This window comes from Naegleria gruberi (genome assembly GCF_000004985.1).
Source record: "Naegleria gruberi genomic scaffold NAEGRscaffold_22, whole genome shotgun sequence".
NCBI classification, from domain to species: Eukaryota; Heterolobosea; class Eutetramitea; order Acrasida; family Naegleriidae; genus Naegleria; species Naegleria gruberi.
In genome coordinates this window covers 179,308-202,926 of record NW_003163305.1, presented here as the reverse complement: position 1 = coordinate 202,926, position 23,619 = coordinate 179,308, and the positions used below count along the sequence as shown (strand labels likewise).

Sequence of the window (23,619 nt, the reverse complement as noted above, 5' to 3'; positions counted from 1 at the left end):
TAATAAATTATGGATTACATATCCGCTTTGTATTATTCAGATCATCAAATCACAATATCAATTAAATATTAGTAATTACTAGTTTTGTTTTGCTTAAGAATCTTACAAGAAAAATATTGTTAATTGTTTTTTTTATAATTTATGTTTTTTCTATGGTGCAAATTTATTGTTGTTGGAATCCTTTACCTCTACCACCAGTCTTTGGCTTTTCAGTAGCAGTTCCTTGTGGGACAGCGGTTTCACCTTCCTTTGGAGCAGTCTTTCTGTCATTTCTGTATTGTGGTCTTTCGCCAGCCTTGAATTGCTTCTTTGGTCTATCAGTGCTGATGATTTGGATCTTCTTACCAGTCATCTTGTGGGTAGCTGGGACGACAGTGGTTGGCAAGTTCAAGTATTCTCTCAAGAAGTTGACACCATTGTTAGTCAAGAACCAATAGTAATGTCTCCAAGCATATTGTTGCTTAACCAAACCTCTAGCAGCGAAACCTTGCATGAATTTGACGACGTGCAAATTCTTAACACCTTCAATGTGTGGGTGAGACTTTAATCTCAAATCATTCTTGGCGACGACAACACCTTCCTTGAACAAGTATTGCATAACAGCAACACGGCTTTCGCTTGGAATGAACATTTTCAGAAACTGACTTTGTAGTTTTTTTTTCGAACAAATTTTATAAAATTTCTAGTTGACGACCATACATCAATGTTTACAAAATATTTTTTCCACAGCAGAACACAAAGAAATTACACCACGCGCTTCTTGTCTCTACCACAATGACAATCCACAAGGAAACATGAAGAGGACTCACGTCGTAACCTTGAGAGAGTAATGAAGAAATTCATCAACTTAACAATCAAAAAGGACAACATTAGTAGTAGCATTCTTTTGCGGAAAAGTGTTTTTCAATACCTTGACATATAATTATTCAAATCATCATACAGACATGTATTTGCACATTGCTTTTCGGAATAGAAAATAGTAATAGCAAAACAACAATATCATGATACTATTAAATAATAATTTAAATAAATAATCTAGTTTTTATTACATGGTTTTTTAATACTACATTTATGCTTCAAAAGCAATCGAAATTGACTTGATACCAGAGAAGACCCAAGTATTATTAACAGGAATACGTTGTCTGGTACACAACTTGATCAATTCTTGACCAGCAACACCTCCCATCAATGATGAAATATTATGGAGTTCACAACCACCATATCTGACCATTTCACCAACATACTTATCCATATCATGACAAGATTCGGAAACACCAAATTCAACAAGCAATTCATCAACAATCTTTCTCAATTCAACAGTGTCAGCTTCAACATTTTCATCTTCTTGACCTGGGTAGTATCCCTTCTTTTCCAAGAATCTATCAATGGCACGGAAACAGACATAGAATGGCATGGTTGAATCTTCATTCCATTGCATGTGTGATTGAATTTCTTCCTTGTTTGGTGACTTTAGTTCTTGTTCCAAAGATCTGAAATGAATTGCACGCAAGTAGTAAGCATTTTTACAGAATTCCTTAAGATCCATTTCTGGAATGGAATCTTCTGGTCTACCAACTTGTGTCAAAAATTCCTTCATGTACTTTTTAACAATTTCCATATCAGCACGAGCCTTCTTTCTGAAAAGTGATTGCATTTTAACATAACGTTCAGTATCAGATTGCATATCTGGAACACGTCCTTGAAGTGGTAATAAACCTTGTCCTTCATTTTCAACAAACTTTTTAACAGAGGCAGCCATAACCCAGAAATCATCAGATTCCTTTGTCAAATTTGTGCAAAGTTCATCATTGAAAACAGCACTAACAGAGTCTGGAATTTGTGGTTCAGAATAACAAAAGTGAGCCTTATCTAAAGCTTCTTCAAAGTTTGTCAACATGGTCCATGACTTGGAAAGACCCTTGATAGTATTTTGGAATTCTTCCTTGTCAGCTCTTGATTGTGGTAATTGGTTATTGTGAGATGATTTCCATTGTTGTAAAGCCTTGACCAACAAGATTGGGTAGGCAGTGTGAGCGAGGGCATTATTATCCATAGCATCCAATTCTTGGAGATCACAGAACTTTAAAAAGTCCAACCATGGTTTTGTGATACGTAAATCATCAATTTGAGTATCTAATTTAGCTTCAACAATAGTGTGGCTCTTTGTAAAGATACGTAAATAGCCGATCATACCATATGAACGAACAGCAACAAGGATCTTGTTCTTTTCATGACAATATTTGGCCAATTTTTCAACGTGATGCATAGGCATTTGTGAAGCAATGATATAATTGAATTGATCAAAGAATTCTGGTGATTTTTCAATGACAACAAGTGGATCTTCAGCAAGGAATTGACCTTTAACTTCTGGATTCAATTCTGCAATAATTTCAGAGACAGCTTCAGCTCTATTTCTTTCCAAATCCGATTTTCTCAAGTAAAAGTTTCTTCCCAAATCTCTTGGAGTGACCTTTTGAGCATCAACAACAGAAAAGCTTCCAAAACCTGGAAGAACAATATTCTTCAAAACTTCGCAACCAACAGCAGTGGCATTCAAAAGACAAACTTGAGCAGAATCAATTCTAGCTTGACCGTGAACTCCCCACAAACGCAATTGACGATCTTGTCTTTCCTTCCACTTTGATTCATCAGGAAATTCGACAGGTGATGGTGAAATTGGTGAGAGAATATAGGACATCTTCAAAGTAATATAACAAATAAATAATAATACAATGTACAACAATTAATGATGATGACGATTTTAAAGTATGCTTCTTCAAACTGTGAGGAAATAGCTTGTTCTCGTCGACCAATTTTTTCTTGATTATTTTTGCAAGCATGTTCAGCACGGCGAGTGTATTTTTAACTTTGATCGCGAGAGAGAAAACTTGTTCATCACCATTAGCAGAAGCTTCACTTGTGAAGTTCCATCTCACAAATGAAAAAAAGAACATGATGAACACTTGGAAAATATTTATTGTAAAGTGTTCTGAATGGAGAGGAGGTGTAATATTTTCAGAATAGCATTAAGAGAGTGATGGGTTGGAAATGGTATTGAAAGAATGAGGTGTTTGCTATTAAGTTTTGAAGGAATTTCCTGATCAAAAATCATGATGCATCTTGAGAAGAATTTTTGATTTCTCAATTTTGAAGTTGATTTTCATATTTCAAAAAAATGTCGATAATTGAAATGGAAGATTTTTCAGATCAACAAACTTTACTGGACTTGCCATCTGAAATGAGATTACAAATCTTGAAATTTATCATTCCCATAGAGCTACTCACCAACAAATCATCAAAACTTGTATTTCTTTCAGCATTTGAAGAATTACAAAATTATATTCTAATTTCAAAACGAATGTTTTATGATATTTTAGTGGGTGATAGTGAATTATATGTTCCAATCCTTGAATTATGGAGTAGAATTGCAGGAGCATGTTATTTGATATATAGAGAAAAGAAAGGAAAAGAGTTGGCAAATGATGGAAGGATGGGTAAACTAAAGGTTTCGAATTTTATTTCCATGATGAATAGTGCCTCTCTGTTCATTAGCACTTGTGAATTTTCGGATAGTTCAATGTCATGCAATTATTTAAATCTCTTAGTAGATCCAAATTACACAAACCATCGGAAATTAGAAACATTTCGAATGAGACTGGATAGAATCCATGGAGTAACACAAGACTTTAGTCATTTCAGCCACATTCTAAAATGGCTTCAAAGATTGAAAACTGATTATTCAACTGAAATTTCCAATTCACAAAACAAAAAAGTTAAATCCATTCAAGGATGAAAACATGTTGGATTTGATTCGAATAATTTTCAATAGAAAACGAATCGATATCTCATCAACAGATGGTTGGCTAAATTTGAAATATTTAGCAGCTTATATTGAACTTGTTACAGACATGGACGACGATTTATTTGATTGCTTAGTTTCGTCATGTGTTGTACCAAATTTGAAAGAAAGAAGAAATGTTTCCTCTTCAATCTTAAAGTTTTTATTTGAGAATCCATATGGAAGAGATGGCGATTTCAAATTTTGTGTTGTGCAAGCATTGTTTGCAAAGAAGGATTTTAAAAAACTTAGAGAGCTTTCGGAATTATTATTGGAAAATGAAGATGCAGAGCTAATTCTTTTGGCTGTGAAAGAAATGATATCTGCATTTTACTATTTTTATAACTATTTTGAAAATGATCCAAATTGTTTGAAGGAAATGTTGGAAATCATTTCAATTTACAGTAATTTTTCAGAGAGAAGTTTTACAATAATTGAAGTTTTATCCATTGTAAAATTATTGAACTCTCTTTCGAAAGACATCAAATCATTTATCAAGATCTATGATCATTTGTTGACAATGAATACTAAGGCAATCGGGTTGGAGATGGAAAATGAGCTTTTTCAAGATTCAATTGTTCAAACGGCTATACATTTCAATACATTCGAATCTATACTCCAAAGAAAGAATTATAAAGACTCATTCACGGAAATGTGTAAGAATGGAAGTATTTTTGACAAGATATGGAGTAAGGTTATCAAATATGACGATACAATTCAATGCTTTCGTCTAGTTTATCAACATGTAGAGGTGGAACAATTCGAATCGCGAATGAATAATATTAGAAAGGTTCTTGGACTGAAAAACTTTCAACTCTATTTGAAAAACTCTAATTTACAACAGTTAACACAAACTGTCATGAAACAATGTGCTTCATATAAGGAAACAAGTCCCATTAAGCGTAAAATTAATTTTATCAATAATTACTTGAATCAAATCACAAACCAATCAAAGTGAAAAGATATTGAACTATACATTTATCAGAAACTTATTTTTGTAAAGGTTTTAAAAGTTCACTGTAATCTGGTAATCTAACTTCTGAATTGTATGTGTTGTAACTGTAGAAATATTCCATTGGATAATTATTGAATGGATAGAATGGTAAATGTTCATATTGATAAGCACCAAAGTAACAATGTTCCATTCGTGATTGAAATAGTTCTGCATTTGGTTGAAAGCAAAACCCACTTTCTTTTACAACTAGCGTCTGCACCTCTGGATCCCTTACTATATTTTCACTGGCATATTTAAAACTCTTCCCATTTTGTTTGACGGCTGTCATGACAAGCTCAATATCATTATTAAACCTGTAAAATTCATGAAACAAAATCCCCTTTACAGAAAGAATCGTTTTGACAATTTCTCTGTCAATAACAACTCGTGGAATGGAGGTATGAATATCGGGACTATCTCGAACCGCCTTCTTTACCATCTCATACTCATATCTAAACCTCTTATCAGAATAGTATAGGGCTGTTCCAAAAGTTTCTAATGCAATATTGAGTATTTCTCTATCATCCCTCATTGATTGATCGAGAACTATAAAGTTCCTTCCATTTCTTTTGAGACAGGCTATTATAAAATCTCTGTCTGTCTTTAATTCTCCAAGTTGATTCCATACATAATCAAGTAAAAATCCATTCATTTCAGATAACTCTATTAAGAGCTCCTTTCCCATATTTTTGGCAAATACGAGTGATTTAATATTTTGCTGAGCTGCTTTCAAGATCAATTCAGGATCTTGTCTCAATTCCGAATCAGCATACTGAAGATTATTGCCATCCAATTCAACTGATTTCAATACTAAATTCTTATCCTTACGCACTCTAGACGCATACTTAAGTAGGAGAGGATTTTTCTCTACCACAGAAGTGAGGAATTGGATATCCAAATTTGTGGAACGAATAAATTGAAGAGCATTGGGGAAATACCGAAGAGTTTGCTGAATAATTTCCAAATCTTCTTGAAAATCAATCGGCAAGGAGAGGTAGCAAGTGCTCGAAGTTTCTAGAGCTTTTAGAATAATTTCTCTATCCTTCTTGAGTTCAGGAGAGGCATAGAATAATGCAAAGCCATTCTGAGATACAGCTTCCCATACAATTTCTCTATCTGCTTTCAAAGTTTCTGTGGCATGTGAAAGAGCTTTACCATCATTCTTGACAGCTAGTAAAACAAGATCTCTGTAATTGTGAAAAGTGTTTGGAATTAGAGCTAGGGATTTTCCATGTAAATGAAGAGCAAGTTCAAGAACTTCATTTTCAATTTCAAAAATGGTTAGCTTGTTCACAAGACATGAAAACATATTAGGATTGTTTCGAATAGCCATTTTCTGTAAATCTATATCATTCATCAATTCACTAGATGCAAAATCAAGTGCAAATCCATCAGTCATCACAGCTTGAGTTACAACTTGTCTATTTCCCTTCAATATATCTGAAGCATATTTCAATGAAAATCCATTCACTTTCACAGCAGTCATTACAATCTCATAATCATTCTGAAATTCAGCCGACACAAATCGAAGTGCACTTGGATTCAATTTGAGAATTTCAAGGACCATTTCTCTATTATTTGCAAATAATTGTGTGAAATTATTCCACTGATTTCCCAAACAACCAAACTTTTCAATGTAAATTTGACATAATTTTGCAATAACTTTTGGGATTTTGTAAAATTCCATTCGGAATATGATTGAGCAACTCTTCAAATGTACAACACGAATTATACTCGTTCAATCTTTCCAATATTTTCAAAACAAATGCCAAATCTCTGGTAAATTCTATCGGAATAAAATTGTATGATTTTTCTCTGTTTTCTAAATAGACAAGTCTTCCTTTTTGTTGATTGGAAAATTTATTCCTCAACAAGTTGTGCAGTTGGTTGTTGATCGTGTCAATTTTGAAATCGACGAGAATGAGAGTGGTGATATGGGAGTTCATTTTTTTTGTAAACTTTAACTTTGTGATTGTTCGAAACGAATTTCGCTTATGAAAGATTAGTCAGGTTTATTCAAAATTAAATAGGGCTTGATATGTACAATTCATCTACCTTTTAATAACGTGCACGGTACTATCCTTGCAGACACAGTAATCAGCAAATCTTCTTTCATTCTCAATTTCCTTTCCAGCAAAGATGAACCGAATCTTCTCCCATGAAACTCCCATTCTCTTTTCCAATAAGGGTTTCATATCCTTAATAAAGTATAAATAATGATATTGCTCTGAAAATCCAAAACCATCCAAAGTTTTGAAAAATAAGGAAAATCCATCAACTATATCAATGTTGAAATTTTGTTGTCTTGTTTTCCTTTCAATATTAATTCTTAATTTGATTTGATTGATGTGAATTCTCAAATTATTCAGATTAGAAATCTTACTCAATTCCAAATCCCTAATTCTCTGACATTTGACAATGGATAAACTCTCCAAACATTTCAAATTTTCACAAATTTTCTGCAATTCTTCCTCTTTCAAAAAGTACCATCCATCGAGATTTAACTTTTTCACATTTGCAAAACCATTAGCCAATCCATTCAAGATAATTTGAAACGCACTTTCCTGTCTCATCATTATCTTACCCATTTGAGTTGCATTAAATTGGATTAACTCCTTTCTCTTTGGAAAATCTCTTTTGAAAATTTTCCTCATAAGTTATTCTCTTTACTCCAGGTAGTATAATTGACTTGGAAGCCGTCTCAATTTCTTTCAAATCCATACGAAACCATGAAGATAAATCCATCTCCATTATAGCAAATTTACAAGCATAATAAATAGAGGATGATTTCTCTCTCAGTTGATTCCATTCCAAAACTTGTTTTCTGAATTCTTGATCGGAATTATTCTCACTATTCGGAATATACGGTGAAGGTAGATAGGAAAGAATGTGGACCCAAATTTCTGCAGGAAACAATCCACCACTTTCACACAAGGATGATGGTGAAGGAGCAACAGTGCATTGATCTTGTTTCATTTTTTTTTGTAAAGTATTTGATTGGGTTGGTTGTTTTTGAGGGATGATTTTTAAAGAGGGATAGATGTAAATTATGTATTAATACCTGTTGGTTCAACTTTCTAGTATAAATCTGTGAGAAGTGTGAACTTGCAAGAAAGAAATTGTGAGTAACAATTCATGAAATTCCAATCACAAGATTCTAATACCATTCCATGTATCACTCCATAAACCTTTTCCATTTCAAAATACTAAACATTATCAGAATCAATGGTAATCAAAAAATTGATTTTCACACCAAAAACACATTTGACTTTAAATTGTTTCAAATAAATATTGACACAATATAAAGTGCAAATTCGAGTTGCATTACAAAAAAAAATGGTCCAACTCATTCTCTATGATTTTCTCCCATCACCGCCCACCACCACCACCACCACAACCCGATCAAATAAAAATGATCATGATGAGTATACACATTCTGATTCAGATAATCTTTCCAATCTATTGAAAAACATTTGGAAACAAGCATCGGAACGATTTTTGCATGATTATGAGAAATCGTATGAATTTTTAAAATCATTCCGAAAGCATACTTATAAGAAATTACCTCGATACTATACGATTCCGAAAGAATATGTGGATAATGAGTTGGTGGCTTGGCACATGTTGAGGTTTATTAGGTGTGAAAACACTTTTTTGCAAATTTCTGAACGATTGAGAAATAGTATTCGAATTGCTATTAGAGCAGTTTCACAATTTGGTTACTTTTATGTACATTTGAGTGATGAATTGAAGAAGGATAAGAGGGTGTGTCTTAAAGCTGTGACATCTTGTCCGAGATGTTATAAATTGTTTTCAGATGAAATGAAGAATGATCGAGATATTGTAATGAGAGTACTGAAGAGTGTTAGTTCATATTTCCATAATTTTGAATTCAAACTTCCAGAAATATATTTAAATGATAAGCAAGTTGTGGAATTGTATGTGAAAATTCGAGAATTGAAAATATTATATTACAAACTTCCTAAGGAAATGCTCGATGATAGACAGATTGCTCTATCAGCATGTATTTCCTCTCCAAATAATGTTGGATATATTAGTGAGAGATTGCAACATGATTTCTCATTTGTTAAGGAAGTTGTTAGGAGAAACTACTTTGCCTATTCTGAACTTCCAAAAGTAATGAGAGAAAATAGAGAATTGGTATATCAATTAGTTGGAATGAATTTGCCACTATTCCTTGTTCCTTATGAGTTTAGAAAGGATGAAGAAATTGTTAAGAGATGCATTCAAAAAACAAAATATATCTATGAGATTCCTTTTTGGTTTAGAGAAGATGAGGAAATTTTCAAAATGTCACTCGTTAAGGCATACCAAGTGTGTAAGGAAAATCTGTCATTGGAAAAATTTATAGCTCCTAAATATTTGAATAATAGAAAGTACATGAATGACCTATTGAAGGAAATACCAGAACTTGCAACAAACAAGTATTACAACTTTATTTATTGAAATAATTGGATATTTTCATGTAAAATAGTTTAATGAAGAAGAAATGAACATTTTCTATTAGTCAATATTGAGAAATTACCACTCATTACCTCACTTGATGGTTCCCTTTTGCTTAATCATTGTCATTACAAATTCTCTATCTGATTTCAGTCTATCAGATGCATTCTCAAGATCATAATTTTTCAATACAATTTCTTTGTCATCTCTAAATTCAGGTAAAAGATATTGCAAAACATGACCATTAGAACAAACAGCAGCCATTACAACTTGTCTATCAGATTGCAATTCTTTAGAGGCATATCGTCGAGCACATCCATTTTGCTTAACTGCTTCCATTACAACTTCAATTCTGAACTAGCACCACCTAATCCAACTCCCCACTTTTGAACAAATGCCAACATGACTTCTCTATCATTTCTAAAGTCATACATAAAAGAAGGCAATCCAGAGTACAAGACAGCATAATAGGACTTTCTAATAAAGTGTAAAATAATTTCTCTATTTTTTAACCAGATAAATACCTACAAGGTGTTTTACAAATTCTCTATCTTGCCACAATTTCAATAATTCAACGACACGGTTTGAAATTTTGGTTGAGGAATGAATTTTGTATTGAGCTTGTTTTGCAATCAAATGGGAATATAGGTAGAGGTTTTACTTTTGTTCATTGAATAATTGTTTGGCAGTTTCATAAATAGCCAAACCAATTTTTTGATAATCTTCAATAGAGTTGTAAATTTGAGCTGAAACTCTAATGTATGCCTTCTTGTCAAATTCAAAAAAGATTGGGAAAGAGTTGAACTTTTCATAAATTATTTGATTCACCTTGTACCAAAAGTCCATATTATCAGTGAAAGGGAGTCTAATATTAGCCATAGAACCTGACCAGAGTCGTTTATCTTCTGTCAATAAATGAGTTCCAAATATTTGGGAATATAATTCACCAATCTTAATTGCAAGTTCAGTATTATATTTCATAATATTTTCCTCACCTCCACAAACTCTTTGTCTCCATTCTATTGCATCCTTGATAGACAAATAGGCAGAGTAATCTCTGGTTCCAACATAGGAAAATTCCTTTTGATAACTTTGAACTGGAGTAGTGGTATAACCATAACTAATAACTGTTGGATGGATTTGGAATCTTGCATTTGGATTCTTCCACAAAACGCATGATGATTTTGGAGTGAACAACCACTTGTGGGCATTACTGAGATAATAATCAGATCCAATTTCAGTAACATTGAATGGAATACTACCAATGGCATGAGCACCATCAATAACACTTGGAACGTTCAATGTATTGAAAAATTGAACGAGTTCTTTGACTGGTAAAACAATTGCTGGTGTAGAAACAATATGACTAAAGACAGCAATGGTGGTGTTTTCCTTATTGGCAAGAGCAACCTCTTTAACCTTGGATAAAATTGATTCCACCGATTGTAAATCTTCCAAAGTAAACGTTACTTCAACAAGCTCAGTACCATAGAAATCATGAATGTAGGCAATAGTCTTTTGAACCATACCATATGCAGTATTAAAGTAGATAATCTTGTCCTTCTTTGTGAATGGAATGGATCTGAAAATTGCATTGATGGCCACACTTGCATTCTCCACAATGACAACATCATCATCATTTTGAGAACCAATAATCTTGGAGAGCATCTTTCTGGATTGATCATATTTAGGAAGGACTGTCATTCTAAACCAAGGGTCTGGTTTTTCTTCCATATCAACTGGTAATATAATTGATAATAATATTAATATATTATTAAAATTTAAATTTTGTAATATAAAAACATACTTTGATATTTAAAGTTTGCAGCCATCACATCTTTAGGAGTACTTCCAAATGATCCGTGATTTAAATTTGTATAATTCGCATCCAAATAGAATTGATTTTTCATTAATTTTGATCCGAAAGGAATCAATGATGATGATTGTTCTTCTCCACCTTGACCAATAATTGCAGCGTTATTTTCCATTGTCTTCTTGATGAGAATAGTCGTATTACTACTTCTTGGGAGTGATGATAATGAAGGTATTCTTTTCGTTTGTGTAACCTCTATTACCAGTACTAGAAGACTCAAAATTAAAAGTGTTGCAATCGAGTTTTGATTTTGCATTTGTTTTGTATCAGAAGAAGCTCCAGCCAGCTAGTTTTAATGGTCTTGTCGTTGAATTCAAAAACGACTTTTAAGGTGCGTTTTATTGACTGTAAGCTTGAGCTATTCAAAAGGGCACCCTTAGAAGTTTCTTTTATTTTTTGTAAAGTTATTCTTAATAATTAATTTAATATGAATTGAACCTTTAATTGATTCGGAATAAGTTTGTTACAAGGTAAACAACCATTCTTCAATCACAAGTTTCACACAGTTAACTGTGATAATTTAAGGGCAGCCTTCACGACCAATCAGTAATCAGGATTTCTACTGATTCCACCAATTATTTATTATTTCTTTTAACCAATATTTAGAGGTAATTAAATGAATATCTTTGTGTTTTGTTTGATAATTTTAAAACTTGAGAAACTCTGATCGTACCTCAATTCAGTTGCCCAATATCAATTTTTTCAAATAATTTCAACAGACATTAGATTTGGCGCCATTCAAAACTGCCGCCAATTAAAAAACCGTTTACAGAATTAAAAAAAAATGTACAACAGTGCTGCTCAAAGCACTCCAGTGATGAATCCAACAACATCATCGAGAGACATGGCTTGTCAGGAATGTCTTTCTAAAGTTCCCGGCCTTGATTATGCAGTTCCACCAAGTCAATCCATCATGTTAAGGAATTATACTCCACCCGAATATCCAACTGTAGTATATGTCCCTCAAAGACAATGCCAACCTCAATATAACAATTTAGTTCTTCCTCAGTATCAGTGTGCCGATCAACCATCCTCCTCTAGGTTTGCAACAAGTGTTGCTACAAATATTCGATCATCAACTCCTGTCTATGGAAGAACAACTCTAGTAGCCCAACAAGAGTCTGCCCAAACAACTAATATAGGATGTGGTTGTGGAGGTGGAGCTCAAGTAATCTCCACTAATCAACAGCAAATACCTTCAATGAATACAAGCAATAATCAAATCCCAATTCAACCAGGAACATTCAATTATCCATCTAAGAAACCTTGTTGCTATCCTGAGAGTGGATCAACCAATAATCCAAAATATTTACAAGAGGTTGAAGGTCAAGAATTTCTCGCTCATTTCCCTAACAAGAAGTACAATAGGAAAAAGATCAATTTGGAAGCTGTTAAGGAACAAAGACCTAAAATGAATAACAAATGGGTAACTGAACATCGAGAAAACTTTGGATTCTTCTCATGTTCTGCTCCTGTCGGAAATGAAGCATACTCTTCAAGTGATTCAATAAGTGCAACCAATAGTCAACAACAATTGTTCATTTCTCCAACAATCGGTCAACCTCAAATGAATCCCACCCCAACTGGTTTAACTCAAATCTACAATCCAGACTATTATCAACAAGGCTTGCCAATCACTCCAGTTCCTACTCCAGCAACTGGAGGAAATGAAGATTATCAAGATGTTTTCGAACCAATGGAAGAACCAAGTGCCACTCCAGCAGCTGTGTCTCGACCAAAGTCACCCTCTCTAAAGAAGAGAACTGGGGCAGGAACACCAGCAACCAAAAAGGAACCACCTAAGAAGGAGGTCACTAAAGTTGAACCACCTCCAATGAGCGAGACTATCGATAGAAGATCAAGAGGGGCCTACTCGGAAGATAATGGTTCAACTAAGGATAAGAAAAAAACTAAACAGGAAATGTATGCTGAAGTTTACAATAGAACTCTTTCAAAAATTCAACAAAAAGAAACCAATCAAAAGAAGAAACTTATTGACAGACAAGATCAGTACTACGGACGTTTGGCTGCTGAGGAAAAGCAAACTATTGAGAGGAACCAAAGAGAATTACAAACCTATATGAACAGAGGTGAAAAACCTCCATTCTTCCCTTATGGACATAGCAATGTAACTCCTGTGAGTGATAAGACCTATATGAATACATTCAACGTCGCTCCAAGAGATCCAAATCAAATTGTTAAAGATGTGGTTGCAAGAAGGGAAAAAACAGCAGAATATGATGGTTGGAAGAAACTTTTGGATGAGCAAGATTTCAAACCTTGGAAACCAAAATCATACTACTGGAAATCTTTCGACAGATTTGAAAAGTATAATAATGAATCAAGGAGAGAAAGAAACTCTTATGGAGGTGGAAACAATGACTTGGACGATAAAATTGATTCTGCCCCAGTGACAACAACCAAAAAGAGATCATCATCCAGACCTAGGAAAGAGGAGAAGAAGACTGCCTTCGTTGAACCAATTGAGGAATCAGATGAAGAAAAGGAAAATATCAGACAATACAATGAGCAACCACAAATGAATTCTGAAATGAAGGCCAGAAACTCTGACTATTACTCCCCTGAAGAATACCAAATGATGTACGGTAATCAACAAATGCAATCTCAATATCCAAGCAATAATTATCCTCCACAACAAATGTATCAAGGAGGAAATTATCCTGTTGGCCCTAATACTATCCCACAACAACAACAGTATGTGTATGCTGATCAAGTTCAAGCAAACAATACTTCAACGATGGTTGGTCAATCCTCAATGATAAATTGTGAAGCAAAACGAGCAAATTATGAGGGTCCACTTTGCAGTGATCTAAAAGGATTACAATTTGCCAAGTTTATTCCTAAGGACTATTCCGATTTTAATCCAAAGAATTACAAAGCACTTCCTATTCATTATTTAAATTACATTAGACCTGCAGGAAAAGTGACACCTTCCAATGATGCTATTTCAGAGTGTTTCCGATTCTATGATTAAGTTTTGATACCAAAATTTTCGTATAATTTAACTCTGATGTAACCAAATTCAGGATCTAAGGCAATGTACAGAAGAAAGAGCAATAACGTGATAAAAGAAATATCCAATAAAAAACCTAGTCTACAACCACAACAGAATGAATTTTCCTTCTTCCATTTTTTCTTTAGTTTGAGGTGGCTGTGAATAACCTCCATACTTTCTTCAGCATCAATTTTACTATTTTTTTGCATTTTGTATTTTCCCTCAAAATACAAAATAGCTAATAACGGATCCCGAGTTCATATTTATTTATTTATAATATTAAGCAACCGATATTCCAACTTGTTTAGAGAGCTAGTTGCTTTTAATTGAGCTAAGGGACTTTTCAGTTAACATTACTTTTTGGGTTTTAATTTAATTGTCCAGGTTGACATATTTTACAGAAATTATAGATGACGCACTATTTATTTAATTTATTGAGTTCTGTTAATTGAGGGAATATGTCCACATACATTTCTGCTTTGAAAATTTGATTGATAACAGAGAATGTACTATCACTCTCTACAAGATTTTCATCCTCTTTCTGAGATATTTCTTTAGATTGTATTTTGGAATGTTGTTTGAGTTTTTCAATTTTTGCCCTTCTGCTTTCCAGTTTGGCTACAATATTTTGATTGATAGGTTGGCTGTAGAGTGATTCCGAAATCTCTGGTAATTGTTGACAATCTTGTTTGGTGTCCTTGTAGAAAATTTGACTCAGGCAAAATCTTGATTTTAAGGAATACCAAAAACTTATCCATTTTTCAATCTTTACAATATAAAATTCTCTCTTGAGTTCAATGTACAGTTTGGTGAGATTTTTCATGGGAGTATTATTTTCCGTATAGATACTATTACACTTTACAAGTTCCTTTTCAACGAGAGCTAATTTGTTAAGGAGAATGATTCTTTCAGCATCACATTCATTTATCAGTAGATCCATCAACTTTTGATCGTTTGAGCTCGTGTCACAACTCTGACATACCACTTTGAACTCTTTAAATCTGCTTGATAATTGGAAATAAAAAGATGTAATTTCACTTCTGAATTTTTCTATAAATTCCATTGTTAAATTTGGATTCTTGTCCTCCAACATGTCGTAGAGAGTAGAAAATCCTTCCACTATTTGTTTGGAATCATCCTTAGAAATAGATCCTGTATCAGAATTGGATTCTACAGAATTGGAATATTGAAGAGACTCGGCCAAGTTATCAGACTTGGATTCTGCCAATGGAATCGATGAAGATTTTCTAGCCATTGAGACAGCATTCATTTGATGATTCAATGTAGGCAGTCCTTGATATTTTTTGATTAATTTTGACAGACTTCTATCGACAAGGTATTGGAATGCTCCATTGATGGATTGGAAATTTCTAATCGATGTTGAAAACCATGCCAATAATCCAGAATCTCTAACATAATTATCTAGAGAGTTTGGAGTGATAATGTGTGGCTTTAACTCGGCTTTATGGGCAAGTAAAACTGTACTTGTAAGGAGATGTGATGGAATTTTGGATCGCCACTGATCAATAGCACTAATTGACTTGATATTAGTCACATCAAAAGCTAACACTATTCCATGTGCATTTTCAAAATATTTTGACACTGATTGTTTCATAAATTCACTATGTGGAACATCTAGTATCGTCAATCTCACTGGAAATTGAATTGATTTACATTTTGTTATCGAAGCATCTCTATATTTCTTAACAGGCTTACTATACATGTCGACTCCTATTGTTGGTATGTACAATCCACTCTTTGTTACTGATAAAGCAGGATGATCCTTATTTTTCAAATATCTATTAATTATTGCCGATTTTCCAACAGATGGTCCTCCCAAAACAACAATTTTCAAATAATATTCCGGTTGAACATTAGGTACTTTGGAGAGTGTATTAATTTGTGAAGTATTAAAAATTATATTTTGAATTTCCTGTTCAATATTATTCCTTTCCAATGAAGAGGATGATGAAGAATTAATTTTAGTATTACTAGTCGATCTAGAGAAATTACTTCTTGGAGTTTTACTTCCATTGTTATTATTATTTGATGATGGAGATGATGAAGAATCACCAACGGCAACACCAATTGATGATGTTGTTACTATAGAAAGGGAACCTTGCTGTTTGTTGGATGAAACTCTTTCATTACTAGTACCCGATGCTGAAGGTGATGAAGAAGAACCATTTGATGATGAAGATTTACCACCACCAAGAAACGAGGCAAGTTTTCTCATTTTTCTTCTCCTATTAATTGTCGGAGTTTTTTTAAAATCGAATTTAATGAGAAGAACAGCAATTTAATTGTGAATAGATAGATATTACAATTTTCAATACTCAATCAATAAAATTGTAAACAAATGAATATAATTCTTTAATACTACTACTTCAAAGTTCATCCCAGACAGAATGAACTCTGATATCAAAGTTGTCTATTTTTCCAGCTAATGCTCTCATCACAAGTTCAAACAATAACATTTAAAAAAAATGCTCCCAATTCCAAGAAGAGAGAACAACGATTCGACTATTGTATTGATTAACGAAGAAGAACAAGGTTCATCATCAGCATCGGTCAATAGCAAGTATAGAGTGCAGGATATTGCACCTGATTATTATGATGACTATAAATTTGGAGATGAAGAGGATGAAGAAGAGGAAGAAGATGTAGGACCTTCCGAACAATGGGCTTCTTCTGTGATTTCGTATAGCTCTTACTGGGGGTAAGTTGTTTTTCAGTTTGTATGGAATGTTGACATTGTTATTTTCTAAAGAGGTGATCCAACATCTTATCATGCCAATAATGTGGTAGGTCCTTGTAGGGTCTATCCAACCTATTCATCAAGTGGCTCTGCTTGGTGTCCAAATAATACTACAGGACCTGAATTTATTGAATTGGGTTACGATCATGTCATGTCTGTTTATAGTGTTCATATTTATGAATCATCAACACCTGGATCTGTTACTAAAATTAGTGGAAGACGTGAAAATTCAAATGAATGGGTTACTTTGTGGTCTGGTCCTGCAACAAATGGTATCCATGTAGCAAGAGATTTTGCTCCAGAATTGACTGTAAAAGGATTTAAAACTAATGCTATTAGAATTGATTTAAGTATGAATGGAGGTTGGACAGAAATTGATGCAGTCAAAATTTGTGGAAAAGGAGGTGTTCAAAAGGAAGAAGTTCCAGAAATTAGCAAATTTTATAGAAGTCTTTTGAAGAGTGGTTTGCATGCTGATTTAACTGTCGTTCATAAGAGTTCTGGAAGAGAAATCAAATGTTTGAAAGCTATCCTTGCTGCTAGATCTCCATTTTTAAAGACTCTTATCGATAGCTCTGTAAATAATACCATTGTAGTTGACACATTTGCTCCATTCCCTGCCCTAGTTGCAGCATTGGATTATATGTACAGTAGTTTTACAAATGTAAGACCATGTCATTTGATTGAAACATTTGTTTTGGCAGATCAATTAATGTTACCAGGATTATCTGAATATTGTGTCAATCTCTTCAGAAAGGTTGTTTCATCAGAAAACATTTTTGTATTCTACAGTGCTGCTAAGGAACATCAATCTCACACTTTCTTACGTTCAACCCTGGATTACATGGCCAGCAATTACAAAAGTGTCTTCCTCCAACCAGATCTTCACATTGTGGAAAAATCTGATTTGTTAACCATTTGTAAATCATTAGCAACCAAGAATAATTAAAAATCATCACCAACAACACATTGTAAATTATTAAATTATTGAATAGTATACTTTCATTTGACAATTTACTCATATTTGATTTTATTGTAATCAATTCCTAATTCTCTGTTGGATAACCTGTGTCCGACTTCATTACCCGCCATTTTCGATATTGAGCCAAATTCTAATATCTTTTGTTAGCCAAAAAATGACACAACAAAAAAACAACACCAAACACAGCTACAACAACAAAAACATGTGATACCTCCAATATTTGAATTTATTACACGGCATCCGAAGGCATTGTTATTGCTATTGACGATCGTTGAGATGCTCATGTTTTTTGATAGAGGAGCTATTGCTGCTGTTCTACCATATGTAAAGGCTCACTGGGATTTAAGTGGAAAACAAGAGGGAATAATCGGAAGTTCTTTTATTATTACATTTTCAATAGGAAGTGCTGTATTTGCATATATGGCTAATTTTGTGCGAGTGAATTTGATCATGTCTTTTGGATTATTTGTTTGGACAGCAAGGTATGATAATGATAACAATTTTTATAATTCTAATTATTAATATTATTATTTTGATATGATAGTGCTGTATTATCTGGTTTGTGGGGAACATTGTCGCATGGTGTTGATCAACAGTGGGGTTATTATTTATTGGTAATTTCGAGAGCTTTGATAGGAATTGGTGAAGCTAGTTTCGTCCCACTTTCGGTGACTTTAATTGATGATCTAGCTTCAAAAGAATACAAAACAACATATATGTAAGTTAATATTGATTAGTTACTGTTTGTAACAAGGTAATTTTAGGAGTTTCTTCATGGTTGGAGTACCCTTTGGTGTAGCAATGGGTTATACGATATCTCCTCTTCTTGTTGGATTGGGAAGTTGGACTTACTGTTTCTATATTGAAGCAATATTTGGATTATTCTTTGGATGTTTATTTTTGTTTGTTCCTTTAAATTCAGTGAAAACAAACAGAGCAAAGAAAACTGATGAAGTAACAGATCCTGCAAATACGAGTGTGGAAATTGAACACAAGGATAATGTTGCATCTTCTGATGAAATTTCCATTGTAAATATTTCCAAATTAGAAACACATCAAGATAAGCATGAACATTTATCAGATGATGATGACGATGGTGAGGATTCACAAGATGCTCTTTTGGAGAAAAAGGACGACTATCAAGATGATGAAATAATGATTAACGAACCAATGGATGAGGAGGAACTTAGCTTTACCAATGAACAAAGAAAGCAACAAGCTGAAAAGAAAAAGTATCAAATATTCTCCTTCTGGTCCGCTTTGAAATATTTATTCTGCAATCCAGTGTATTTCTTTGCAACTTTGGGCAGTTGTGGATATAGTTTTTGCATTGGTGCTATTCAATTCTATGCACCATCATATGTTCTTCACAAAATGAAACAAGCTGACAGTTCAATTACAGTGAATTCTGACTCTGCCAACATTGCAACAGTTGGATTTTCAATTGCCATGCTCATTGCATCAATTATTGGAACCATGTCTGGTGGTTTTATTGTGGATAGATTTGGAGGGTCAAACGGTATGAAGGGAGCAGCTCGTGGATTGTTATTCTGCACAATCTTTCTCATTTTAGGATTCCCGTGGGTCATTCCATGCTTCATATTCTCTGTCAATATTTATTTATTGTTAGTTTTATTTGGAATTTCATGTTGCTTCCTCTTTTGCTCAACTAGTCCATTCCAATGCAGTGTTGTAAATAGTGTTGAACATAAGAATTTGAGAAATTATGCTGTGAGTTGGCAAATTCTATTGTACCATCTTTTGGGTGATTTCCCTTCACCATTCCTTTTTGGCTTACTTCAAGACAGTTTCTCTATTGATATTGCTATGGGCTTTGTGTGGATGATTTTAGTTCCTTCTGCTTTTATATTCATGTTGGGATACTTTATTTCACAATACTGGTTACAGAGTCGTCATGAAGCACTCAAGAAACACTATACCAATCATCCAGTTGTGAAACAGGATGTCAGTTTAGAAGAAATTAGTTCGCCTGGTTCTGAATCTGAAGATATTAAATCCAAATAATTAAATTTTCTTGATCGTTAATAATGGTAATTTTGTTTTCAAGATTTCATGGTACTTGGATCTTGAGTTCTGGTCTACTGTAAGCTCTTTCAAATTTGTCAAGTCACCAATAATCTCTGCACCTTCATCTCCAATCTCATTCCCGCTTATAGAACTTAATCCTTCTGCAGATATGAGATTATAATCAATGTTAAGCTCAGTTAATTGATTGAGTCCACAAATTGACTCTATTCCTTCATCACTAATTTGATTTTCGTCAATTTCAAGTGTCTTCAATTGCTTCAATTTACTGATTGGCTCTACCCCTTCATCAGTTAATTCATTGTCTGAAATATCAAGTACGGTTAAGTTATTTAGCTCACTAATTAACTTGGCTCCTTCATCTAGAAGAGAGTTGCCAGATATAAATAGTGTTGTTAATTGTTTCAATTTGATAATATCTTTGGCTCCTTCACTATCAATTTGATTAGAATTAATGCAAAGATCAGTCAAATTCAGTAATCTACTGATATAAGCAGCTCCTTCGTTGAGCAGATTATTGTTTTCAATACTCAGTGACGTTAATTGGGACAATTCACTGACTGCTTTTGCCCCCAATACACCAAGATCGTTTGAACCAATATCAAGTTCTGTTAATTGATTCAATTGATCGGTAATATATTTAATTCCTTGTGCATCGATCATATTTTCCTCCATTTTTAGGGATACTAGTTTGTTCAATTTACTAATGTGCTTGGCTCCTTTAGTAGTAATATCATTTGAAGAAACGTCAAGTTTAGTTAATTGTTTCATTCCACTAATATCTTCAGCGCCATTGTCACCAATTTCATTTGAGTTGATATAAAGCTCAGATAAATTCATCAAGTTTCCCAGATATTTTATGCCCTTACTAAATCTGCTCCTATCACCAGCAGCATTGGCTATGTCGAGTGTTTTCAATTGACTCAGCTCACCAATTTTCTTAAGAAAACTATCTTTAAATATAGACACTCCCTTCATATCAAGCCAAGTTACTTGCTTCATTTCTTTGATTATATCCAACACATCCATAACACCACTAGTGGTCCTAAATTTGATATTTGTTAAATTGTTCAACTTTACCACTTGGTCACAAAAATTGTTCTTGCAAACATCTACTCGCAATTGTGAAAAACATGGAGAAAAAATACCTCCCATCAAGTTGGTAGAACGCCAACTTGTAACTTTGAATTTAAATTTACAGGATTTTTGAATTATTTTCAACCATTGTTTGGAGATTAAGGAACAATTTAGAATAATTGAATTCTGATCTAAATAAGAAAGAATTTCAAAAAGTAAATCATCAGAAAATATTTCTTTCCCATATGAGGATGTCAATTCTGTTATAAATTTGGAATAATCATGGTCAAGTGTTGGAAGATTAGTTTCTCGTTGGCTCTTTTCAAATATGATAATGTAAACCCTATCGTCAAGATGATCGCCTTTCATTCTATACATTCCATATTTGATACTCTCTACAGAAACATCGTTGGGAATGGCTTCGGAATGCAACAAAGTTTCTTCTGGTTTCGTATTTTCCTTCAATCCTTTAGTAATAATTGATGGAAATGTTTCTAATATATTTTCAATAGGAATAGCATCTTGTATTGTAACTTTGATGAAGAATGACTTGCTGGAAACATGTGAATATTCTAATTTGGTACAAGGAGATGGATATTTAAATACAAAGAAACGAAACTGATCGGATTCATAAATAAATGGACGAAGTAAACTGGAAGATGAACTGAAAAGATTTCCAACATGATCGGAGGAAGGCTCGTTATTTTTCTGCTTCTTTTCTTTCACAAATAAATCTGAGTCTTCATTCTTTCTCTTTTTCTGTTCTACCATTTTTAAATTGTAATAAATATTAAAATATTTCTAATTCTCTTGAATATCAAAAGGTATTGTATCATAATCAATATCTGCCACACATTCACCCATTAATGGTTCGTCATAAAGATACAATTTCGAGGTAAATGCAACACAATTTCCACGACCAACCCTCTCACGAAATGATTCCAAAGAGTCAACCAAATAGACATGCTTTTCACAAACATTACAAAACTTGACATCTATTTCATCACCACTCAAATTGAAATAACTTAATGGACACTTATAGACCCATTCACAATTTTCAATAATTTCCTCATCCATATTTGAATTTACAAATGATGGAATATCCAATTTAAAGTCGTACCCGTTACCCTTGATATGTTTCATTCGTTTCCTCAAAAATTGCATCCAATTTTTAACATTGAGGTTATGATCCACTCTTGGAAAATACGAAACTGCCAACAATTTCCAAACAAGCACTTGAACTCTATTAAAATCCAAATCCTTCTCATCTCTCATCTCATTCTTCTCCTTTCCAATATCTCTCTTATCAACATTAAAGAAAACCTTAAACGTTCTACTATTACACCTTGCAAAATTATACAATTGTTTCAAATCCATAAATTGAGCAATCAAAATAACCAACTCAATCGGCAAATCAATATTTAATTTCTTCATATAAATCCCGCAATAATAATCCTCCTCCACCATCTCATTCTTCTGACCATTCTCATCCTTATCATTGTGATCATCATCATCATTATTTAATTTACTATCATCATTTGTTTCCTTAATTTCCGTCGTTGCATGCCGATTATCGTTTGCCGCATTTTTTGTATTTTTTATTGTTGGTGATTGCGCAGAAGGTGTTGTTCTGATTTCTACAGAGGCTAAATCATCAGTGGCATCGGCGAGGTTACTTTTCGATTGGTGCTGTTTGAAGAAGGCTGTCAATTTGTTCATTTTTTTTCAGTAAGTTCATTTGAAGGGGAAGAGAGAACTAGGAGTTTCAGATAGAGTAGCGGAAAGTTTGAAACTGTAGATTGTATTAAAAGAGTATGAAGCAATACAGAACTTGTTAGAACTGTAGTGATTCATTGTATTTTACAAAGTTTCGAATAGATAATGAATGGCCAAGATGGTTCATCTTGTGAAATGTCTTTTGACAAGAAAGTACACACAACAACAAAATAGCAAGCCGAACATTTTACTTCACTTTTCAACACTTTAAAAAAACATCATTTTACATAAAAGGTGTTTTGCCGAACTAGTAAGAATTGACAGGTTCTTTCTTTTTCGCAAACACTTGTCAGCACGTTATTTAAACAGAAAAATCAACACGTTTTTTCACAATCTTAATCATCCTGTCAACTTGATATTAATAATTTTAAAAAAAGATCCTTTAAATCTATCATTGTGTTAATCTTTTAACATTATCATTAATTGCTGTGCAATTCATCATCATTTTGACAATAACTGTCAATAATCATAATATTAAATACAAAATTAAAGTAATCTTTCAAAGAGTTTTGACATCAACATTAAATACTCATCTCTCATATTCTTCAATAGTACATAATCAGCCCGCGATATTCAAAGTGTTCTCATAAGGTAAAACAACAATATTAAATTCTTGACGTTTAATATAAAAGTTCCCTCCAAATATACCGTATTGTCAAACTTCATCACTATTTTTCAAGTTTGTATTGCAGTGTTGACATTTCTACAACAACTCCAACTTTTGAAACTCTTCATTTAATCAGTTAATAGCACGATTCGAGTTTTCATCAAGAGAAAAAAAAACAACAAAAAGAG

General features: G+C 33.2%; 13 protein-coding genes across 13 annotated transcripts; 5 read left to right on the top strand and 8 right to left on the bottom strand.

Annotated features, from left to right (window-relative positions):
- Positions 1 to 134: 134 nt before the first annotated feature.
- NAEGRDRAFT_39066 (40S ribosomal protein S10) lies at positions 135 to 660 on the bottom strand. Its single transcript, XM_002677461.1, has one exon. It carries the CDS (start codon positions 629 to 631, stop codon positions 164 to 166), a length of 468 nt encoding a protein of 155 aa, XP_002677507.1. The 5' UTR covers positions 632 to 660; the 3' UTR covers positions 135 to 163.
- A 361-nt stretch (positions 661 to 1,021) lies between these two features.
- On the bottom strand, positions 1,022 to 2,815 carry NAEGRDRAFT_83134 (ubiquitin activating enzyme subunit APPBP1). Its single transcript, XM_002677460.1, has one exon. The coding sequence runs from the start codon at positions 2,696 to 2,698 to the stop codon at positions 1,070 to 1,072; it is 1,629 nt and encodes a 542-aa protein (XP_002677506.1). The 5' UTR covers positions 2,699 to 2,815; the 3' UTR covers positions 1,022 to 1,069.
- A 1,093-nt stretch (positions 2,816 to 3,908) lies between these two features.
- Positions 3,909 to 4,796, top strand: NAEGRDRAFT_67206 (uncharacterized protein; the record flags this gene model as incomplete). The annotated part of the gene is made up of 1 exon (XM_002677544.1): positions 3,909 to 4,796. The coding sequence occupies one exon, from the start codon at positions 3,909 to 3,911 to the stop codon at positions 4,794 to 4,796; it is 888 nt and encodes a 295-aa protein (XP_002677590.1).
- A 31-nt stretch (positions 4,797 to 4,827) lies between these two features.
- On the bottom strand, positions 4,828 to 6,399 carry NAEGRDRAFT_48850 (uncharacterized protein; the record flags this gene model as incomplete). Its single annotated transcript, XM_002677459.1, has 1 exon — positions 4,828 to 6,399. The coding sequence occupies one exon, from the start codon at positions 6,397 to 6,399 to the stop codon at positions 4,828 to 4,830; it is 1,572 nt and encodes a 523-aa protein (XP_002677505.1).
- A 484-nt stretch (positions 6,400 to 6,883) lies between these two features.
- Positions 6,884 to 7,096, bottom strand: NAEGRDRAFT_5749 (uncharacterized protein; the record flags this gene model as incomplete). The annotated part of the gene is made up of 1 exon (XM_002677458.2): positions 6,884 to 7,096. A coding segment is annotated over one exon (213 nt), but the record flags the coding sequence as incomplete, so codon positions are not given.
- Positions 7,097 to 8,168: 1,072 nt separating this feature from the next.
- Positions 8,169 to 9,299, top strand: NAEGRDRAFT_67203 (uncharacterized protein; the record flags this gene model as incomplete). Its single annotated transcript, XM_002677543.1, has 1 exon — positions 8,169 to 9,299. The coding sequence occupies one exon, from the start codon at positions 8,169 to 8,171 to the stop codon at positions 9,297 to 9,299; it is 1,131 nt and encodes a 376-aa protein (XP_002677589.1).
- Positions 9,300 to 9,953: 654 nt separating this feature from the next.
- Positions 9,954 to 11,206, bottom strand: NAEGRDRAFT_33363 (uncharacterized protein; the record flags this gene model as incomplete). The annotated part of the gene is made up of 2 exons (XM_002677457.1): positions 9,954 to 11,035; positions 11,104 to 11,206. The coding sequence occupies 2 exons, from the start codon at positions 11,204 to 11,206 to the stop codon at positions 9,954 to 9,956; spliced, it is 1,185 nt and encodes a 394-aa protein (XP_002677503.1).
- A 747-nt stretch (positions 11,207 to 11,953) lies between these two features.
- Positions 11,954 to 14,164, top strand: NAEGRDRAFT_67201 (uncharacterized protein; the record flags this gene model as incomplete). Its single annotated transcript, XM_002677542.1, has 1 exon — positions 11,954 to 14,164. One exon carries the CDS (start codon positions 11,954 to 11,956, stop codon positions 14,162 to 14,164), a length of 2,211 nt encoding a protein of 736 aa, XP_002677588.1.
- A 439-nt stretch (positions 14,165 to 14,603) lies between these two features.
- Positions 14,604 to 16,421, bottom strand: NAEGRDRAFT_67200 (small GTPase; the record flags this gene model as incomplete). Its single annotated transcript, XM_002677456.1, has 1 exon — positions 14,604 to 16,421. One exon carries the CDS (start codon positions 16,419 to 16,421, stop codon positions 14,604 to 14,606), a length of 1,818 nt encoding a protein of 605 aa, XP_002677502.1.
- Positions 16,422 to 16,671: 250 nt separating this feature from the next.
- NAEGRDRAFT_48846 (uncharacterized protein) lies at positions 16,672 to 17,892 on the top strand (the record flags this gene model as incomplete). The annotated part of the gene is made up of 2 exons (XM_002677541.1): positions 16,672 to 16,904; positions 17,109 to 17,892. The coding sequence occupies 2 exons, from the start codon at positions 16,672 to 16,674 to the stop codon at positions 17,890 to 17,892; spliced, it is 1,017 nt and encodes a 338-aa protein (XP_002677587.1).
- Positions 17,893 to 18,081: 189 nt separating this feature from the next.
- Positions 18,082 to 19,621, top strand: NAEGRDRAFT_79629 (uncharacterized protein; the record flags this gene model as incomplete). Its single annotated transcript, XM_002677540.1, has 4 exons — positions 18,082 to 18,407; positions 18,470 to 18,643; positions 18,690 to 19,509; positions 19,556 to 19,621. The coding sequence occupies exons 1-4, from the start codon at positions 18,202 to 18,204 to the stop codon at positions 19,619 to 19,621; spliced, it is 1,266 nt and encodes a 421-aa protein (XP_002677586.1). The 5' UTR covers positions 18,082 to 18,201.
- A 329-nt stretch (positions 19,622 to 19,950) lies between these two features.
- On the bottom strand, positions 19,951 to 20,973 carry NAEGRDRAFT_67197 (uncharacterized protein; the record flags this gene model as incomplete). Its single annotated transcript, XM_002677455.1, has 1 exon — positions 19,951 to 20,973. One exon carries the CDS (start codon positions 20,971 to 20,973, stop codon positions 19,951 to 19,953), a length of 1,023 nt encoding a protein of 340 aa, XP_002677501.1.
- Positions 20,974 to 21,849: 876 nt separating this feature from the next.
- On the bottom strand, positions 21,850 to 22,425 carry NAEGRDRAFT_67196 (uncharacterized protein; the record flags this gene model as incomplete). The annotated part of the gene is made up of 1 exon (XM_002677454.1): positions 21,850 to 22,425. The coding sequence occupies one exon, from the start codon at positions 22,423 to 22,425 to the stop codon at positions 21,850 to 21,852; it is 576 nt and encodes a 191-aa protein (XP_002677500.1).
- Positions 22,426 to 23,619: the final 1,194 nt, after the last annotated feature.